The 20,360-nt window shown below is 42.0% G+C and overlaps 1 protein-coding gene across 6 annotated transcripts in view; it reads left to right on the top strand.

The window, feature by feature from the left end:
• The window catches only part of SEPTIN8 (septin 8), a 71,599-nt gene that overhangs the window by 46,798 nt on the left and 4,441 nt on the right, over positions 1–20,360 (top strand). For 2 of the 6 annotated variants that reach the window (XM_043552539.1, XM_037906265.2), the window contains 6 exons: positions 4,746–4,907; positions 7,480–7,576; positions 8,828–8,996; positions 9,265–9,397; positions 10,834–11,024; positions 15,521–18,548. In XM_043552539.1, the coding sequence (XP_043408474.1) occupies positions 4,746–4,907; positions 7,480–7,576; positions 8,828–8,996; positions 9,265–9,397; positions 10,834–11,024; positions 15,521–15,524 (756 nt within the window). In that variant the 3' untranslated portion in view covers positions 15,525–18,548. Of the gene's footprint in view, positions 1–4,745; positions 4,908–7,479; positions 7,577–8,827; positions 8,997–9,264; positions 9,398–10,833; positions 11,025–11,988; positions 12,093–15,520; positions 18,549–20,360 lie in introns of those variants that run through there. The other 4 variants (XM_043552536.1, XM_043552535.1, XM_043552538.1 and 1 more) reach the window with 3 other exon arrangements.

The following is a 20,360-nucleotide window of genomic DNA, read 5'->3' as shown; positions in this document are numbered from 1 at the left end:
TCAGAAAGCTTTACTTCTGAGGCCTGGCAAGTAGGGGTTTGATCAGAATGAATCAGTAAGAGCTGCCCTTACATATAATTGCTCCTTCTCACAGACTATGCGGAGGTTAGAGCAGCAGCGTGAGAACACAGATCCCATTCCCAGCTCTGCCAATGACTTCAGACACTTGTAACCTGATTTACCAAGGTGCTGAGCACCCATCGATTTTACTGGGAGCTGAAAACCAGATGGTAAACTCCTGTGCCTCAGTTTCTCTGTCTTTAAAATGGGAATAATACTTACCTACCCCATATGGGCTCTATGAGGCTCAATTATTGTTTGTAACTCACTGTGGAATCCTTGAATGAAAACCCTGTGTAAGTGCAAAGCATTATTAGCGTTGTGGTTTTAGGGTCTACTCAGGTAGTGGAAGGATAAACCTCTTTCTGTTTCAGCCGTGTTCGCTTTGTTGAGATGGGCTTGTGCTGGCTTTATAAACTTAGTCAGGAGTGAGATGAGACTTTGGCTCTGACTCCTAGCTAAACTGTATATCAGTTGATTGGGGCTGTGTCCTTCACATTGCAAATAGATACATGAAGGCCATTGTAAGAGGAATGATGTGCATTGGTGGGTGGATCAAGTTCAACAGCACTTAAAACAAATGGAGTTTCGTTGTTCTTTTTGATTTATTAGACTTTTTCAATCTTTTTTTTTTTTTGATACAACAGACCAAACAAATTCTAGAAGCCACCATATAAAGCAAGTACCAAAAAGAACTATCCATCAGAAAAGACCAAGATATTTTACATAGTCATGGATTCCTCTGTGCATTAACAGCAGTATTCCCAGCACAGGGATTCTTATGACACACATCAAAACAAAAAAATAATAAAATGAAGGAAATCAAAGTCAAGAGGGAAAAGAGTAGGGGAAGAGAGTAGTAGACAAAGAGGACAGGGGAGGGGGAGCGTGTGTGCGGGGGTTACCTCCTGCTTTTCATCCAGGCCTCCCATATAGATCGTTAGTAGACAAGTTCTTGGAAAGTGAAACCCAGTTTGAAGGGGATGTCATAATCATTGTAACAGGACGCTTTCCGATACCTTCCTGATGCCCTTTTTTTTTAAAAAACAGCTGTACATATTTTTGCCAGGTGTCAGGAAAAGTTGGAATAATCCAAGACTAATTTAACTGAAACACCATTATCTTTTTGCTGTTAGCTAATTGCTGGCATTCATATTTGTATTGGCTGCTGATTGTTGGACGTGTCATCTATTTAAAAGCCTCTTGGATCTTAAATTGTGGAGCAGAGGATTCTCCTTGATTTGCCTTTTCAAGGCAAACAGAATCTGATCAGCGGGGATTAGAACCAAATCCTAGGAGCCTTGGCTTTCACTTTATCTGAGCAGTGCAAGGGCCCCGGAAAATACCAGAGGAAACAGCTGTTAACACAATCTCTGCTTCCTCATCCCCACTGGAAGGGCATACCAAACTGTGTGGGGCCCTTTGCCTCCTGCATTGTTATAGGTAAAAGGCTGAGCCTAGCTAATGCTGTTAGAAGAGGAGGACCTGTTGTCTCTGATAGGGTGACCCGACAGCAAGTGTGAAAAATCGGGACGGGGGTGCGGGGTAATAGGTGCATATATAAGAAAAAGGCCCAAAAATCGGGACTGTCCCTATAAAATCGGGACATCTGGTCACCCTGGTCTCTGACTAAGTGGTCAGATTAGACTATTTAATACTAATAAAGAGCCAAATTGATCCCTGGTTTGGGTTTCAATGTTCTAACCCTTCCTTAGCTGCTATGGGACGTATTGTCAGAGAGAGTCCCAGGTTCTGATCCTTTCCCTGGAGGATTTGGGTTGTTGAGAAGAGGGTATGTTGGGAAACAGGCTGATTAAACTGTCCAAAAATGGAATGACTAGACAATGTTTCTGAAAGCACAAGCCCTGCTTAATTGTCAGCACAAACTGACAGAAATGCTGGAGGGTGCAAAACCTCATACAGTCTGCCCTGGGCTTTCCTCCCAAGGTCATTCTTTCTTCCACACAGGTAAATGGGCCTCACACCAGACCTGGAGAGACCACCACTGGGATTCCTGGGTCTACTCAGTCCTTTCTCTCTCTGCTCAGATGGTTAACAAGATAGCCTGTTGTGTTGTTGGTTTTTTTCACAAGAAGGACATTTGGCCACTGGCAACTGGAACAAGACGGACAGACTGCTTTCCAGGCTGTCTGTCTGTCATAGGCCCCTGTTGCCATAGTGTCTGAATGATATGTTTATCCTTTCAACACTGCTGCAAAGTGGGGAAGTGTTATCCCATTCTATAGATGGGGCTCTGAGGCACAAAAAGAATAAGGGCTTGTCTATGCAAGGACATTCCGGAAAGTTAATCTTTATTAACTAATGGTATGAATTTAAAGTGGATTAGTTAAACCTTTGGAAATGAATTAAGCTCAATTGAACTAAAGACACTCTAATTCTGAATCAGAGTGTCCCCCACAAGGGTTTAATTTGGTTTAACTAAACCACCTTGGCAGTTAACTCGGATTAACTTTCCTGCGGCTATGTCTTCGCTAGAAGTGCTGCAACTGCGCTGCGTAGTGCGGACGCTCACTACAGCGATGGGAGAGGTTCTCTTGTTGCTGTAGTTAATCCATCTCCCCAAAAGAATTCTTCTACCAACCTAGCGCTGTCTATACTGGGGTTTAGTTTGGCTTAACTACGTCATATCCCTGGGTGACGTAGCTGGATCAGCCTAAGTATTTAGTGAGGACCTGGCCTTAGTGTAGACAAGTCCTAAGTGATTTGCCCGTGGTCACGCAGGAAGTCTGTAGTAGAGCAGAGAATTGAACCTGATTCTCCCAAGTCCCAGGTTATCAGCCTAACCACTGGACTATCCTTCCTAACCTCTGGTTCTAGTCAGGCGAAGCTTGGGACTGAGTAGCAAAGATCTCATAGGACAGGACTGAGGTATGTGGTAGGAGCTGGGCAGGAGAATTTGCCAGAGTCCAGCTAGCACTGTTTGTTGTTTACTTTCATGAGTAGAAACATCACTACAAAAGCCTAATATGGGAAAATATCATTATGGGGCAGCTAGCGAATTGGGTCACTTTTTTGATCCAATAAGTGGTCTCCTTTACTACCAGCAAGTTAAGCAGGGGGATGACATGAAAGCTGTGGAAAGCCACCTAGCAAGCTACAAAGAGATTCAGAGCTGGGAGACCAGCCTCATTTATTTTAATGGCCGTCGATAGACAGACTAAGCGGCAGTTTTGAATTCCAACCTCTGTAGGTCAAAAATGTGGGAAGTAGAAAAACATGAGGTGACAGATCAGACTTTCCCTTAATTTGTCTGGAGTCTGGTGTTTCCCTGTTTGGAGTATGGAACCAGTGAAGAATTTTTCAGTGGTGGTTTGTAACATGGAATTTGGCGTTTCTGGGCAGAGGGAAATTATTTAGAAGCACTTGCTGAAACGGGTCCCACTTCCCAGGAAGCACTTGCCATTCACCACCAACAGCTGCCACCTCCTGTATCCCAGAGGACACAGACGGGTCTGTAAACTGATTTTCCCTACCCCCGCGTCTCCAGCTGCCTTCAGACTCCGTGCGGTCTAGCATCAGACACAGAGCACCTCCAAGGGTGGCCTATAAAAGCCCCAGACATCACAAATCATTCACAACTGGCTGCCTTTCCTTGTGCCAGGTCCCTCAGAGAGAAAGCAAAGCCTGTTTTCTCACTTCCCCCAATTCTCCCCTTCCTCCCCCTTAGTGCTCTCTCCTTCACCAACTCTCCAGAGGGAGAACATGAGAGGACTTTCCACCCTAACCCCAACACTGCAGGCTTCTGCACAGTGTTAGATGATAGTGAAATGGCTTCCTGCCTGAGAAATGTAAAAACGGCCCTAGGTTTTGCTAGACTGGGCTATACAGTGAATGTGAATGACTTTCTCTCCCTGTGGAGTTTAGCGCAGCTGTGGGAAATGGCTTTGCAGAACCCGGTGTGAGGTAATTGTACAGTGTTTGTTTTGGGTGTGAGCTGCTGATGTGAAAACACTGTTAAGTAACGCCAAGCGTAAGAACGCTGGCACTTCACAGCTGAGTGTCATTTCCCAGTCGCTCACTTTATCTGCAGGAGACACACACAGTGCGGCACTCAAGGAGAGTTTTAGCAAGTGTTAAAATAAATTGCTGCAAAGATTCTGACAGCAAGTCCCTGCTCTTCCCCCATTGAATCACACTGTCTCATTTCACACTCTCTGTAACATTTCAGGGATGAAATGGCCTAAACAAGACAATAGTGAAGCACAAAAGTATGAGCTTTATTGATCATGGCTATGCCTACAGGAACTACCAAAGTCCTGTCCCAGCACTCACTGGGCTAAGGCTAAAACCAGATAATGTCTTGTCTGATTTTTTGCTTGTTACAGAGGGTTTGATCTACTCGTCGTCCACATTAATCACAGGGCATTTGTCCTTTAACTTCTCCAGGAGTTACTGTTGCAGAAAACATAGTTAGATAGTGGCATCCTACACCATCCAGTGCTTAGCTGTACTGGGGCTGCTGCCTGTCTTATTACATGCAAAGTGTGTGGCATATTAAGAAATTTAAGGTGGCCGTCCAGGTGGCACAGCTATTGTTAAGAGGGTCAGTGCCATAGTGGCTCAAAACCCATCAATATGCTGCTCAGCTAGGGACAATGATTGGCTGCTGCTCCCAGATCTGCCCGATAATGGTTCCCCTGGTTTCTCCCCTACTCCCACTATAGGTGAATATTATCCCCATCATCGCCAAAGCAGACACCATTTCCAAGAGCGAGCTGCACAAGTTTAAGATAAAGATAATGAGCGAGCTGGTCAGTAACGGAGTGCAGATCTATCAGTTCCCCACCGATGACGAAGCTGTCGCAGAGATCAACTCCGTAATGAATGTGAGTATTGCTGCTTATTGCCTTTCCTCTGAATATTGTAACAAAGGAACCTGCTGGACAACGACACGTTTTAAAGTGGGTCTTCAAGGGGGTTGTGTGGATACTAGATCTGTTTTAAAGATGAGCAGTGCATCTGACAGAGGCCTAAGGCTACTGCTAAAGAGAGGAAGAGACTATTTTGTTTGTGCCTTTAAACCTCACTGTACAGGAATTTAATTAAAGTGTGACTGTTACTTAATCTCAGACAGCTCTTATGAGAGGCCATGTTCTGCTCTAAAATAGATTGCATGCTGATATTTCAAGGCTGGGTTTGCAGCATGTCGAAATATGCTTTACAAATTTTTTTGGTTTTTAAATGTTTAGAAAAAATTAGAAATTTTCTGACTTTAGGGATGAGAAAAGAGAAAGGTGTTCAGTTTTTTGAAGTTTGGCAGTTTTTTCCATCCCTTTTTCAGAAGCAAAATGAAAAAGGAGAAAATGGAGAAGAGTTGAAGGGAGAGGAGAAAAACTGAAACGTTTTTGAGTTTAAATGTTTTGTTGAAGACTCAGTAGATTTTGAAACGGAAACTTTGTGCCAAAATTGTTCATCTTTCTTTCTTTTTTTTTTTTTTTTAAAGGCCATTTTTCATGGTGGGGAGGGGAAGCTTTGAATTAAAAATTTGAACCAGCTCTAGTTTAGAGTCTCTTAAACCAAGGAAGCTAAATAGATTGAGCCCAACTTAAAATAAAAATAGGGATGATTGTACTCTGCTGTGGTGTTGGTTTTTTTAAAGGCCAAATTCAGCCCTGGTTTAAATGAGTGTGAGTCTTGCTAATTTCCATGAACTGGGCTATCTGAAATCTGAATTGCGCTTTTGAGTAGAGTTGGTTGAAATTTTTCATCTGAAATGGTGTGTTTTGGATTTTTTTTTAACTAAAATTGGCTTTTTCCACAGTAAATTTCTATTTTTGATTAAATATTTTGGTCTCTCACCAAAAAAATAAAAATGGAAATTGGGTCAGGGGGGTGGGTTCTGGCAACCCAAAACTGAAAAAAATTGGGCAAAAATTTGCAATAAAACAAAAATGTTTGCCCCATTGGTTGAAATATTTTGGGTTTTGGTTGCTGATTTTTATTTTTATTTATTTATTTATTTTTTGACAAAAAACTGAAAAATGCAGAAAAATGTTGATGAAAATGAACATTCTTTTGCTTTCATCAAAGTTGTTCATGGGGAAAGGAAGAGGGAACATTTCCCCATGAGTTCGACTTTTGAGTGTACTTCCTTCTAATAATTAAGGACCTGTTTGCCCCTCCCCTTTGAAATCCCTGGGAAGCAGAACAAGATTGCAGTACGTTTAACAATGTGGTGAACTCTGGATACTGGCTGTAACTGGGAGCATAATACCTACCTGCATCCGGTACCACTATAATACCTAGCTCCTAGTGTTTTCTGTGCTCCTTATTCCAGCAAAGGTCCCATTGACTACTGAGAGCTTTGCTGGCAGACCAGCAGGTAATCGAACCAGTCTTGTACCTATCACAGTAAAACCCTGCATATGCTGGTGTTTGGGGAAGATCAGTTGTCTGGTGCTTAGGCAGGAGGCGGTGCAGTGTGTGGCTGGGTGGTCATTCTCTGCTGGTAAGTGCCATAACACTTATTGCAGCATGACTTTCCAGCTTCCAGCATCAGTACCACGACAGAGGAAAGAAGCGGTGATGTGAGGAGAGTAGTGAGAATGTAACACATGTTCTCTAATTGATATTTGCCTTGGGATGGGACAGAGGCACTGAGTGCCTGTAGCTCTCTCTGTAAGGAGACATTCAGTCATTTGTGCTGGGAGAAGGGAAGATGGGAGCTACTCTGCGGGCTGTGTCCAACAAACACTGTGTGTGCTCAGCCAATGGCCTCCTTTACTGCGCTTACAAAGCTGATGATGTCGTCTTGATGCCGTGTTCCCTAAACATGTTGTGATTTCCACCCCCACACACACACTCCTCGACACCACTTCTCTAATAACTAAGATGTGTGATGTGTCCTGCCAATGTCCCATCCTGTGCCTTCATGTGAGCTGCTGTGCAAATCACCACTAACAAATGTCTTTGTTTTTATGTTCTTCAAAGAAGGCATTGTCCCACCCTCTGTGTGCGGATAGGGCTTAGCACACTGGGGATGCTACAGCCATAAGAACAATCTGGCAGGGAGGGGCCTCTACTTGCTCGCCATGGAAGCTAGTGATGCTTTATGTGTTGGGAACAGCTGTAGTTTGGAAGTAACTGTCCAGGGCATTAATAAAATCTCTAACTGACTCAGGGCCAAAGCCGCTACCTGAACCTGCTGTGTCATGCTCTGGCTCCAAGTCGCACTGCAGAGCTCCACGGCAAGCAGGTGTTGGGCACGCAGGGTGCCCTATGCCGTTTCAGAGTGGAGATTGTTTTCACTCTGAGTAACAAAGATTCTGCGCTCAAGAGAAATGCTTTTGAAGCAGATTTTGTGCCTGAGCGAGAAGAGGCTCATGGCAGCTTTGTAAGACTGATGCTTGTGAGAGACTCGAGCATGTGCACTGAATCCCTGGGCTGATTCTGTTTCAGGCTCATCTGCCCTTTGCTGTTGTGGGCAGCACGGAGGAGGTGAAAGTTGGAAACAAGCTGGTGAGAGCTCGTCAGTACCCATGGGGGGTGGTGCAAGGTAAGAAAGTCAACAGCAGGGCACGTTTCAGAGCTGTGAAGCCCCTCGGCGTGTGTGTATGCTCACGCTCTCTCCTGCATGTCTCCCTCCTACCACCACGTCAGCATGTTGGGCGCCAGGGCAAGAGACCTGAGGACTCTGTATCACCATTCAGGGCTCCTTTGTTGAATCAAGTTATCAGGTGCTTTAACCCTGCCTGAAGGTGCAGTGTGGTTATGGTTGGGTCATACCGGCAGGTGCATTCACTTTGCTCCAACCAGGCTGGAGCAGGTTCTGAGTCTCTTTCATGAGCAGAGAGAACTAAGCTCTGGGTCAGAGAAGTTCCAGCAGGGAAAACCTTAAGAGCAGCCAATTTTAGGGCGAAAGCGTAGACTGAAGTTTATGTTGAGCTGTTGTTACCAATGAAACTCAAGCCTTGGAAGGAGGGTTGGCTTTATACAGTGTGTGGGAGCTCTTCTCAGAGCAGGGTGGGAACTCCAGCTGCTCCTGAGGGTCTTTCTGCTTCTCTCGCTTCCAGTGCCCCTTCCAGCAACGGTGGCTGTGTGCTGAATGTCTAGGTGGGGGACTGTAACCCTCCCTAGCTTGTTCAGGCTGCTTCCAAAGGCGTTCACTCAGTGTTGTGCTGGGATGATTAGTGCAGTACAAGTGCCCTCCCTCGAGCGCTGCTCCTCCTTATGGAGTCCCTCTCAAAACGCATGCTGGGCAGTCTGGGCAGGATCGTTCACCTGAGCCCTGTGCCGCCGAATGTACAGCTCAGAACGGCAGATAGACCCAGGTTGAAGGGAAATGTATTTTTTCTGGATTTTATTTCCTCTTTTCCCTGCGTGGGGCAGAGTCTTGGTGACAGAACCGCTCCCACCCCCCTTTGTGCACATGCCCTAGCATCCTTCTGTGACACCCATTTCCATGACCAGCAGTGTATGCGAGGCACCAAGTCCCATAGGTCCTCCCATTGAACGGCCATTAATTCCTTTGTGCTCATGACCCTAGCTCTCAGAAATGCTGTCCTAGCCCTAGAACCTTGCATCCTGGTAAGGAGCAGATTCCGGCCTATGCAGATTATTCCTAAACGGAAAGGCCCTGCTTCTGCAATGCTCTCCTGTTGGAAAGCTTCGCCCATTGCACCAGAGGTACACATTCCCTGAGAGAGGATCTCACTGGGGTTAAAATATCCTGCCCGTATCCATGCAATCTTCCCCTCCCCTCAATCTCCCCCATGTTTGCTGAATTTCTTCCCTTCTGTTTAATCAGTCGAGAATGAAAGTCACTGTGACTTTGTGAAACTGCGAGAAATGCTGATTCGGGTCAACATGGAAGATCTTCGGGAACAGACTCACACCCGCCACTATGAGCTGTACAGACGATGCAAGCTGGAGGAGATGGGGTTCAAGGACACAGATCCTGACAGCCAGCCATTCAGGTGAGTGACCTTCATCTCCCCAATCCACTTCCAGTAGCATTCCAGTAGTAATCCTGCAAACCTTCCATCCACTGGAATCCCCATAGGCAGAGAGCTTGCAACATCAGGCCACTAGACTGAGACCTGCTAACATTGATTTTGAACCTCTCGGCTGATTAAGATATTTTTTCTCTTCTCCATCCCCTCTGCCTTCAAGCAATTGAGAAGGGCATAGCCTTGCTAGTCACTATTGAATAATACTGTAGTGTCTCATTTGCTTTTTATCCAGCCTTCAAGAAACATATGAGACCAAAAGAAAAGAGTTCCTTGGTGAACTGCAGAAGAAAGAGGAAGAAATGAGGCAAATGTTTGTTAACAAAGTCAAGGAGACTGAATCAGAACTGAAAGAGAAGGAAAGAGAGGTGGGTGTATCAGAGATCTGCGAGATGAGCCCAAACCACCCGTTCAGCTCTGAGGTCCAGATGTGGATGAAGTGTGAGCTCTTGAAAGCTGTGAGCTGAGCACAGCTATCAGAGTCACGTAACTCCCTGAGTAGCCTACCCCAGCACTCGAGGGTGGGTCTCAAATATACGCAATGGTATCTAGCTAGATGCTTACGTGGGCCCCATCACTGTGGGATCTGGACAGCTCACAAACGTTAATGAATTTATCCCTGCAGTAGCCCGGCATGGTAGGGAATGATTCCCCTTGTACAGATCGGGGAGGGAGGCACAGAGGATGACATTTTGAAAACCACCTAAGGGTATGTCCACACAGCATTTTGGAGCAAGCGGGAGTGAGTGGGAGCTCAGGCTCTGAAACTAGGGAGTAGGCCAGAGATTCTCAAACTGGGGGTCGCTCAGGGAGTCACGAGGTTATAATGTGAGGATCCTGAGCTTTCAGCCTCTACCCACAAACCCCGCTTCGCCTCCAGTATTTATAATAGTGTTAACTATTTAAAAATGTAGTTTTGTTTGATAAGGGAGGTCGCACTCAGAGGCTTGTTGTGTGAAAGGGTCACCAGTAGAAAACTTTGAGAACTACTGGAGCAGGTGGACTTCAGAGCCCAAGCTCCAGCTCAAGCTGAAGCTGCAAAGAGCTGTATAAACAATTAATTTTAGAACACTAGTGCAAGCCCGGCTAGCCGGAGCCTGTTGACCCAGGCTGGGGGGGCTCACTCCAAAATGCTGTGTAGACATACCCTAAGTGACTAGGGTATGAATGTCAGTGGGGGCTTAGATTCTTCTGGAAATGTTATTCTCTGTGCCTCCCTCCTCCCCATTCTGTACAATGGGAATAGTTGCGTAGGTCCCATTGAGGATCAGTGAGGTCACAGGCTCCTAAGCCACTTCGATGCTTCTGAAAATTAAGGCTTCTCAGAGGAGCTGAGCACCCACAGCTCTGGTTGACGCCAACAGGAGCTGTGAAAATCAAGCACTTACTGTCATGACTAAAATCACAGAGGAAGCCTGTGGTAGAACCTGGAACTGAACTTCTATCTTTTGAGTCCTAATCCAGTGCCCTGGCCCTAAGACGTCCTTCCCCTCTTGCTGTTAGACATTATAATGAGTGGCTAGAGAGAGAGACTGAGACAGACAATGTTGAGGTTGTCATGTTGGCTTGCCCTTTACGTGCAAAGGCGAGTAATATGCAAAAAGCAGGTAGTTTAGGCCCCTGTCATGCAGAGAGAGCAGCAATGTCAGACCCTGAGTCTTGTGTTGAAGCTCTATGACCTCAGTGGGACTCTGGACAGCAGTAAGAGTCTGTGATTGCTGCTCCGTGGTGAGAAGTGGGGCCTGGGGCAGTAGCCCAGCAGACGGTCGTGGAGACAACGCTCATGGAGTCTGTCTTCTACCAGCTACACGAAAAGTTTGAGCATTTAAAGAGGATACATCAGGAAGAGAAGAGGAAGGTGGAGGAGAAGAGGAGGGAGCTGGAGGAGGAGATGAATGCCTTCAACAGGCGGAAATTAGCAGTCGAAACCCTGCAGTCTCAGTCCTTGCAAGCTACTTCACAGCAGCCACTGAAGAAGGATAAAGACAAGAAAAAGTAAGCGGTTTAATATGAACCTTTTTCAGCCATTCAAAACATTTTATTCTTTCAACAACTTGGTCGTTTTAGACAGAAACAAACACAATAAAACACCACACAAATGAAGCTGTAAAGCTAGTAAATTAAAGGGGATTTTAAATCTTAAACCAGCATTCTTCCGATCCTCCTGAAAGGGTCCGGTTATATCTGCCTCCTATAGAAGCCTTGGTGACTGGAGAGAAAATGGACCTGTCCCTTTTCAGGCCTGTTAAAAATGAGAATCAGGTGACATTTATGCCCACCTCCTTGATGGCCGGTTCAAGGGACTGGCTTAGCCTGTTTAGCCTCAGGGAAATGCATTGTCTCTCTTTCGCAGCAGAGGGAAGAGGAGGATTCCAGAAAAAACAAATAGTGCAGTGTCCTTCAGGCCTGGCCTCAGGCAGTGCAATAACATTATTGTGAGCTGCAGGGTTTGGGACTGTGTCTGTAGGATGCTGAAGGGCTGTTGGCTTTGCTGGACAGTAAAGAGTTAAAAAAAGAAAAAAGGGCAGCTAAAAATGAAGGGACGGTATGAATGCATCATGGCCTCTTGGGTCTTGTTCCTGCCTATTTTGAGTCACTGACCTTTAGATATGAGAAGATTTTTCTTCTACCCTATGGGCCAGACTCTGGTACCTCTGTGACTGGCCTCTTAGCATTCCCACTGAGTTCAGTGGTAGTGCTTCTGGCATAAGGGTGCTCATCAGTCGGAATAATGGTTTTCAGAATATAGCCCTATACGAGTGACAGGGGGAAAGAGAAAACAAGTGAAAGAAATGGTCTGCTCCTGCTCCCATTGAAGTCTGTCTTCAGTGAGTGCAGGATAGGGAACAAAATGGAAAAGGGGTCACCCTACAAACTGCTATACTTTTCCGCTGTTCTAACATCTTACGCTGTTTTCTCCTGCAAGAGGAACTTAAATATTCTCTTTATGTTCCATCAGATCCAGAGCAAGCTGGTGGTAACAGTAACTGATAATTTTGATGATGGAAAGATCAAGAACAGGTGTAGCAATCATAATTCAAGTTTACTCTTGACAACAGGGCTTTCAGGTTTGAGATTGCCTATGAAATATTGTGCTACAAGCGAATATATTATCTCTGTAATGCTAACTACAGTACAGTATGCACTAACACTTCACTAGGTAGTTTGTTTCCTCCCAGGGAGGACTGTTTCTATTATTTAATGTGTTTACTTTGGATTAACATTTTCCTGGTGCGGTAAAAACCAATTCTGGTGCTGTCCTGCATGCTTTGTGCGCATCCGACCTGCAGCTAGAATACAAGCACTGATTATAAAATATTATATTATAATGAAAGGATCATTCCGTTCAAATGTAGTGCAAATTAAGGCCCACGTGCTTGTGCATCTCTGAGATCTTTGCGCTAAATTTATTTCAAACCTTCAAATGTCAGCCATGATTTTGCATGAAAATGATTGAATAACATCATGGGGCTTTTTAGACAAAAGACAAGGGGCCGAATTCTGTCCTCAGTTACACTTGTGTAAACTGAAACTGACGTAAGAAAGATCAGAATCTGGCCCCGCCCTTACAGTATAAAGAATCTTTAAGACTTGATACTCTGCCCTTGGATATAGTGCGTATAGTCCATGGCTGAATAGCCGCCTTTGTTGCAGCTCTGAGTGTTGCATAATGTTCTGTACATCTTGTGACTGGGGGATGCTACTAAATGTAGTTCAGGCCATCACAGCTTAGTGTGTTGATTTGATTAAATAGCCTTCAGGACCTGGGAGTTATAATTAATCATCGTTAGCAGTACACAGTGTGGCCTTGTTGACCAGCTCTGCTCGAGAGCTGTATCGATACAGGAATAACATGTTGAGTTGCATCTTGTCCTGATTATGTGAGTCAATGTAATAGAAGAGGATGCTGCGGATAAAGAGGGAGGTACCTTAAAGTATGAGGGGGAGTTTGCAGGCCTGCCTACTGTTTAACGAGCACCCAAATTCATGCGTGCATTTAGAATAAACATTTAAATCCTGGGTGACTCAGCACTTGCTGCTCTCATAATTTTGCAGTATTTATTATCTCATTTAAAAAACACAAACATGCTAATTTACATATACTTTGACTTAATTTATTTGAATATGGGACATGAGCTAATTGCATTCCTCATCAGCAGTAGTGTTGGTGGCCATACTCTGGCCAGGCAGAAGCCAGATGGGTTCGCATCTCATCCATGATGCATTATCTAGCTCTCCATTTAGAAATAGATATCATATGCTTCATTATTTAGCAATCGATCTGAAATGTGATTTGAAACTCCCTCGTTATTAGCACATGACTGAATAGTCTGAGTTTTGCCACTGTCATTACAAGGTGGTTACAGTCAGAAATGGGACTGTGTAAAAATGACAACAGATTAACTGAGAAAGAATCTGACTGAATAAATTACAGACTATTTATTCTGGCTGACGTAAGTACTTCTGAACGCACGGGTGGGACACTGAGCTGGATTCTTTTGTGGTTTGTGCATCGAGAGGTTTGATAAAGAAGTTCCAGTTGTGGGGGCTTTCACCGTGACTAAAAAACCTGAAAGACTCTATCTTGAGTCTCAGATTCCAGGTTCAGTTTGGCATTTTGAAAAATATCACCTTTTTTTACTTGTACACCTGCTGCAGAAGTCATTATGAGACAATGAATATGGGGGCAAGTTCCAGAATGCTGTTTGTACAAAATAGCAAAATGTTTTCTGCTCAATCAGGATTGCGTGGTACGGAACGTAAGAATCTCGAGCTGGAAAAGGTTCCATTCACCATTGCCTGCCAATGCTCTTACTTTTTAAATATTTTGTCTGGAATGGTATTCCCATCCTTTTTTTTTTTTTTTTTTTTTTGGTAATACCGTTATTGCATATCCATGTGGAGACAGGAGGGAGAGTGTGGAAGAACATTAATGTAGCCTTATGTCTCAACCCATCCCACCCAGCTCTGCCCCTATGGGGACTGTTATAATTACAGCTGGCCAGCAATTTTTTGAGAAAAGCAAGGGTCGGTTTAATGAGTTTCCCGACTTAAAAAAATGTTGGAAAAAACATTTTGAAATTGTTGAAACATCCCCTTTCGACATTATTTAAACAAAAAGTTTTGGTCAAAATGACTTTTCCTTTCAAAATGTAACTTAATTTATGCTAAAAAGAGAACAAGTTGAAGTTGAAATGAAATGTTTTAATTAAATGTTTTTGATTGACCCCCCCAAGAAACCATTTTTTAAAAAAATTTGTCAGTTCATGAAAATTTTGAGATTGATTTTTCATCCTGATTTGGGATGGGAAAATTTTTCAAAGTCTCCTGGAATGGAAAAACAGTTTCCTGCCCAGCCCAAGTTATAATATGCTTAGTAGTAAACATTTTTCAAGAGGACTAGGAGATTTAGCCACACAAGACCCACTGAAATTAATGGGAGCTGTGTGTTTAAATTCCTAATTATCCAGTGTCTTTAATTTGGGATGTTTCACCAAAAGCATAACTAGCAAAGTGCCGGAACCTTGATAGTTTTTACCTGTGCAAACAGCGACCTCTGGTGGATACTACTGAAAACATGCTTCGATGCCTCTTCCTGATTGAGTTGTTGGGTTGTCACATATTTTAGTATGATTTTAGAGCAGTGCTTTTCATATTAACCTTGGGAAAGGGGTATGTGTGTGGAAAACTTCAGTCAGGCTGACACTCTATAAAGCTGAATCTGTAGTTAGTACAGAGCACTATCACACAAGAGACCTGGGTTGGATTTGCGGAGTCTGGATTCCTGCTCCCTTAACTGACAAAGGCTGACAGTCCAGTTCTGTTATGCTGAACTTGTGCAGTCATTTACACCAGTGAAAAGAGAGAGTAAAATGCCACCAACTCATAATGGTAGTGTTCTACGCTCACTGACTACCCAAGGTGCAGGGATTGGGAAATCAGGACCCGAGAATGTCACAAAGGATGCTTCCTCAACCCATTTGGTGGATGTAGGAGTGGTGTCTGAACAGAGGACCATCCGCCTGTTCTTGAACAGATAGATCTTCTGTTGGCCTCTGGGAGCAGGAGATAAGTAAGCCCAGGGAGAAGGAATGGGGAGATAGAATAGGAATCCTTGGCAGAAATGCTTTACTAATTCTGTTTCATTGAAGTTCTTGTAAGATGGCTCATTAAATCTGACATTTGATTTTAAATTTCTATAGAGTTAATTTTTTTTCATAGCTTTGATTATTAAAATCAGGAATCGGGGATTAAGGATTGCAAATAATCAGATAAAATGTTTCAACAAGGAGGCTGGCTTTCACAAATGCAATTGTCAGCCAGATTATGCTTCGCACCACCTTTAGTTTAGGACGCAGTTAGCAAGTCCTGAAATGCCAGATCTGTGGTCTCTCGTCTTCATTGTATATGTTTTCTTTAGAGTTTGCTTTTGTTTAATTTCCATAACATTAATCCATGCTGTTTTTGTTTTATGTTTTTGTTTCTTTCAGTTAATCGCACGCAGGCCAAGAGTGGACTTTGTACTTTCATGTGTTAAGTTGCGCGAGTTTCCTACCTTGTGTTACTTCTGTCATAACATTGTGTGAGTGGACCAAAGTGAAAGAGAAAATGAGCCTCTTCAGTGTTTACAGTGTAACAATGTATTGTTATCTGTACAGGATTTATGAATAGTTTTTAAGGAAGTAAACGTCATATTGTGTAAATTTTCTGACACAAAGTCAACTAATCCTGAAAATGAGCAGGCTTGTTTTGTTTCAGACCTGATGGGCAAACATCCACTTGTAAAGTGACCATAATTGTTTTATCAGAACTAATATTACTAAATGATAGTTACTTTACAGATTACATTAATTTTTACTGCTTAATGGGGCTCCTGATTTGATTTTTTTTCTACATTTGTTATGAGTAGTGTGAAGAACACACTTTTATTTTTCTAACAAAAGTCACAACTTGAATAAGTTTAGAATTGAAAACAACACTTTGAATTTCCTAACAGGTCCCAAGTGCTCTAGGCTGAGTAACCTACTCTCAGGTAATTTTTTTAAAAAAACCTAATTTCTCTAAACACTTTGTGCCATGCATAATATAAAGAAAGTGGCAATACAAGTCCTATGACAATGTTTTGATTTTTCTTTACTGCTAACATGGAACATTTAAATAGGAAATTTTTCCTTTCCTTAGGGTATGTTATATTATGTGGAACGATGGGATTTTTGTACCTCCACTTGTAACTTAACCAGTGTGTTTTGCTGTCAAGATGTTTGATCATTCATCTTGAACTTTTAAATTGTTTCCAGTGTAAAAAATATACCCATAAACAGATGTGTAATGAATACAAGCAGCCTGATTCTAAGCGGGGCTACGTACTCCCAAGTCCCATTAGTCCCCTCCTCTCACAAATTTTTCTCTTTAACACTATTTTGATATTTGGAAAACACTGTTTAGCCCACAAGGCTGTATAAGGAACAATACTATTTCAAGCAGTGGCCAATGGCCCACCCTTTGCATGATGTAGGCAAGGCAGTTGGTGACTGTGGGTGTGTTAGGTAGATTGTCCCTTTTTCATTTAGACACAGTTGTCTTAGCTAAAAATAGTTAGACTCAAAAATTCCTTCCGATAATGGGCTAAAAGAAAACAAATGTTTTATACTAGCTCCCACTTAGTGCCTTTAGAGTTTTGGTTAACCGTTTCAGCAAACACTGGCTAATTAGGTGTTGATTGTGAGCATGTCCATTTTATTTAGCATTCATTTCTTCTAATCATTTTTAGAGATCTCTTAGTCTTTAAACAAATGTGCTGGCAAATTCCTTATTTGACTTTTAAAACATGGTGTATAGCCTTGTAATCTGAGCCTTTAGCAGGTCTGTTCAGAGGTAGCATTTAGCTGTATTGTATACTGAGGTTCTTCAACTTGCATATCCTGATAAAGCAGCTTTTTTAATACATGCTCAGGTGTTGAAATATTTTCTTACGGATGTTGGCCTTTTATATGAATATATTGAAAATCATGTCACAGTATTACTTGATATTTGTAAGTAAGAACCTCATGAAAATTATACAGGTACTTTTAAAGACAGGCCATTTTAAAAAGAAAGAGAGTTAATAGAGAGTATTAACACTTATTCAGGACTTTGCTGAGATCTGACCATTTAATTTTAAGGCTGTGCCTCTTTAAACTAAATATATTGTAAAGAATAACTGTCAAATGTTGAGGGTTAATATGTTTTTTAGAATAGATGCTCAAAGAATATAGCATATTGTTACATACACGACAATCCTAGCACATGATTGGCTGAAAATAGTCATGTGGCAAATTAGTAGAAAATCATGGTATTCTTACTCATGTGAGAAGTTCCATAAAGATCAGTGGACTAATCACATGAGTAAAGCAATAGCTTCTGGTTTATATTATTTTACCTTCTCAAAGGCCAACATTACTGAGAGTTGGAATAAAGTTAACTAATTAGATCACACATGCAAATGAATGCATTATGATTGGCTTTTCAGACAGTAGTTTTCTCCTGATCTCATGCTGCAGCCAACAAGATCATCTATGCAAATATTTTCTTCCTGATTGGCTCATCAGCAATCAGAATACTTTTATTCCTAGAGCTGTAACTATTGTTTTCTTAGTATGTTAGTTAAAAAAAAAAAATAATGATGATAAAAATAAAAACTTAATATCCGTGGCCATAAGAGAGAGATTTCCAGATATTTCTGAAGACATTCAGAATGTATGTAATGATATATTAATTATTAATTATTATTATTATTATATATATACATTGACTTTATGTTGTGGTAAACATCATTGTCCTTTTAGTTAAATACTGACCTCAACTTTCCCTTGGTCATTATTAACCTCTTGAATTGATAGACCATAATATTCTCTCCCAACAGAAGTCAATATATGCTTCTTCTTTTGTTAGTACTTGATTTTTATTTTTGCCTGAGACCAAATTTAAATGTTTGGTGCATTAAGGTAGTTATGTACTTGCTTTTTATTTAACAAGTTATCAATATAATGTGACACTAATCTCACTCCAAGCTGAAGATTTACCTCTTGTGTTGTAGGCTAGAAGAAAATAACGATTGCTTCAGAAATTATACCCAAAATGAGCAATCCAATTAGAATATTTTTTCTGGTTATTTTTTTAACATACATCTGTAAAATGCTGGCATTAATGGAAAAGTTATCCATTTCCTATCATTTAAACACCCATTACCATGTATTTTTTCTGCTTTTTAAGTTAAAATGTATTTTGGATGTCTCTTAATTTTATAAACGTTTTATGTGTGCATGGAACAGGTTCCACACAGAAGTGGGTGCTGGGTTTTTTTGTTTTTAATTTGGCAAAAATATGGAGAAATTTGTGGAACTGCTCTTTTGGAAAGTTAACATGCTTCTCAGAAACTGTTGCATTCATTCACTTTGTCATTCGTACTGTTTTTTGACTTTCAATTATTTTTGTTCACTTTGTACTTATTTCTTTTATTAAATCTCACATTTATTTTGAGTTTTGTGGTGTCGTTTATTTGACAGTACTTTTCTAAAATTTGCATCTGCTAATAGCATCCTAATGAAATAATAGTGTAATGATTGCAAGCTTATCCAGATACAGTATTTGTTTTCTGTTATGGCTTTGAATTGGGCTCTCGATGAAATAAAAATAGCTAACTAGTAAATGTATCATATGGTGTACAAAAAGAGATGCTTTTCTATCTTGGGGAAAATTCTTAAGTACCAACTTATGTTTCTCTCCTATTGGGCAAATGCTGCTTTTTCAAGATGCTTATAAACAGTCTTCCACTGTGTAATTCTCTAAGAATAGATCTATCAGATGTTTCTCTGATGTAAAGTTGGCCAAACTGTTACTATAGGATCTCCATGAAAAGGTGGGGGATCTGGTCTTCTACTGACACTTCCTGTCAGTGTTAATGGAAGCTACATACATTTATGCAGGGGCACAACGTGCCCTTAGTTCACTCAGCAACCCTAGGAAACAAATACACAAAATTATTTTGGAGAGACTTGCTAATTAAAAATCTAACTGGAGTCCTTTTCTGAATGTATCTTCCATGGGGCCCTGCTAACTCTTAAATCAAGTATAACTTGAGGAATGAGCGTCTCGATCTGTTTGTCCTAAGCTACTGGACTCAGAAATTACGGTTGCGCTTAAGAAGTAACAACCTTAATTCCAGCCTCAGGCAGACTTTGACCTTAACATGTGACACTAGCTCTGGTTGTGTTTTTGGCCAAAGCTGTCCTGAAACCCAGAGCTTTAAAAATAAAAACTGTTCCATAATAGTTGGTGTTTTGGGGATTTGAATGGATATGGGTGAAAGAAGGAAGGCATGTGCTGTGTTCTGATGACCATTGACCAACCTTTGATGGCCTTGATGGTACTATTGCCACCTGGCCTGGGAGCCCAGCCTGGATCACAGTGTTAAGAATTGTTAAGTCTTGGAGTTATTAGAATTAGATGGGATTCTGTGGGAAGTGTACTCAAGCAGATGGAAGCTGCAGCAAATGTGACTTAACCACATCCTGAACTGGAAATTAAGAAACTTTGGCCTATAAGGTCTATGTGTAAAGGGAGTGACGGAAGAGGGTACATAGTTCTCTAGTAGCTGCATTGGTAATAATTAATGGTGAACACTTTGTGACCTGGTAAAATATTTCTCAGGGTGGCTTCTCTCTCCCACAGAAGTAACCTTTATAATAATATTTTGCATTTCTGTACCACCTTCCAAGGATCTCAAAGCTTTTTTTACAGACAATGGTGAATGTTAAGCCTCACTACACCCAGATGAGGTAGGTATTATCTGCAGTTTATAGGCTGGGAAAGATAGAAAACAAGAGATCAAACAACTGGTACCTAGGTCACACAGCAAACCTATATCTGGCTCAGCAGCAAAACCCAGGTTTCTTGCCTCCCAGTTCTGTGGTATTTAAGAGGGAGGAGGGTGTAGTGGTTAAGTGTATAAAGTCTCTAAGGCACAGACCGGTTTGGCCTCTTGGTACTTAATCTTAGAAAATTGTTTTTTCATTGAACTAGCTAATCTCCAGAGGTCCTCCGTTATGGCTAAACTTGAGTACAAGGGAGACGGGCTCCACTTTCCTTCTGTCTCTGTGGAATATCTTTATTTTGGATGATTTCTCCAGCATTACCAGTTGATTTAAAAATCCCAGTTCCAACATGAAATCTTCCGCAAATATGTCCCCGTTCAAGTCAGGGGTGCCTCGTGCATGCCTAGCGCTGCATGTTACCAGCCTATGTGCAACTTTAGGTTTTGTGCTACTTTGACCTTTTGTGCTCTCTACACTT

Source organism: Chelonia mydas, chromosome 8 (genome assembly GCF_015237465.2).
Source record: "Chelonia mydas isolate rCheMyd1 chromosome 8, rCheMyd1.pri.v2, whole genome shotgun sequence".
NCBI lineage: Eukaryota > Metazoa > Chordata > Testudines > Cheloniidae > Chelonia > Chelonia mydas.
This window is presented reverse-complemented; position numbering and strand designations above follow the sequence as displayed.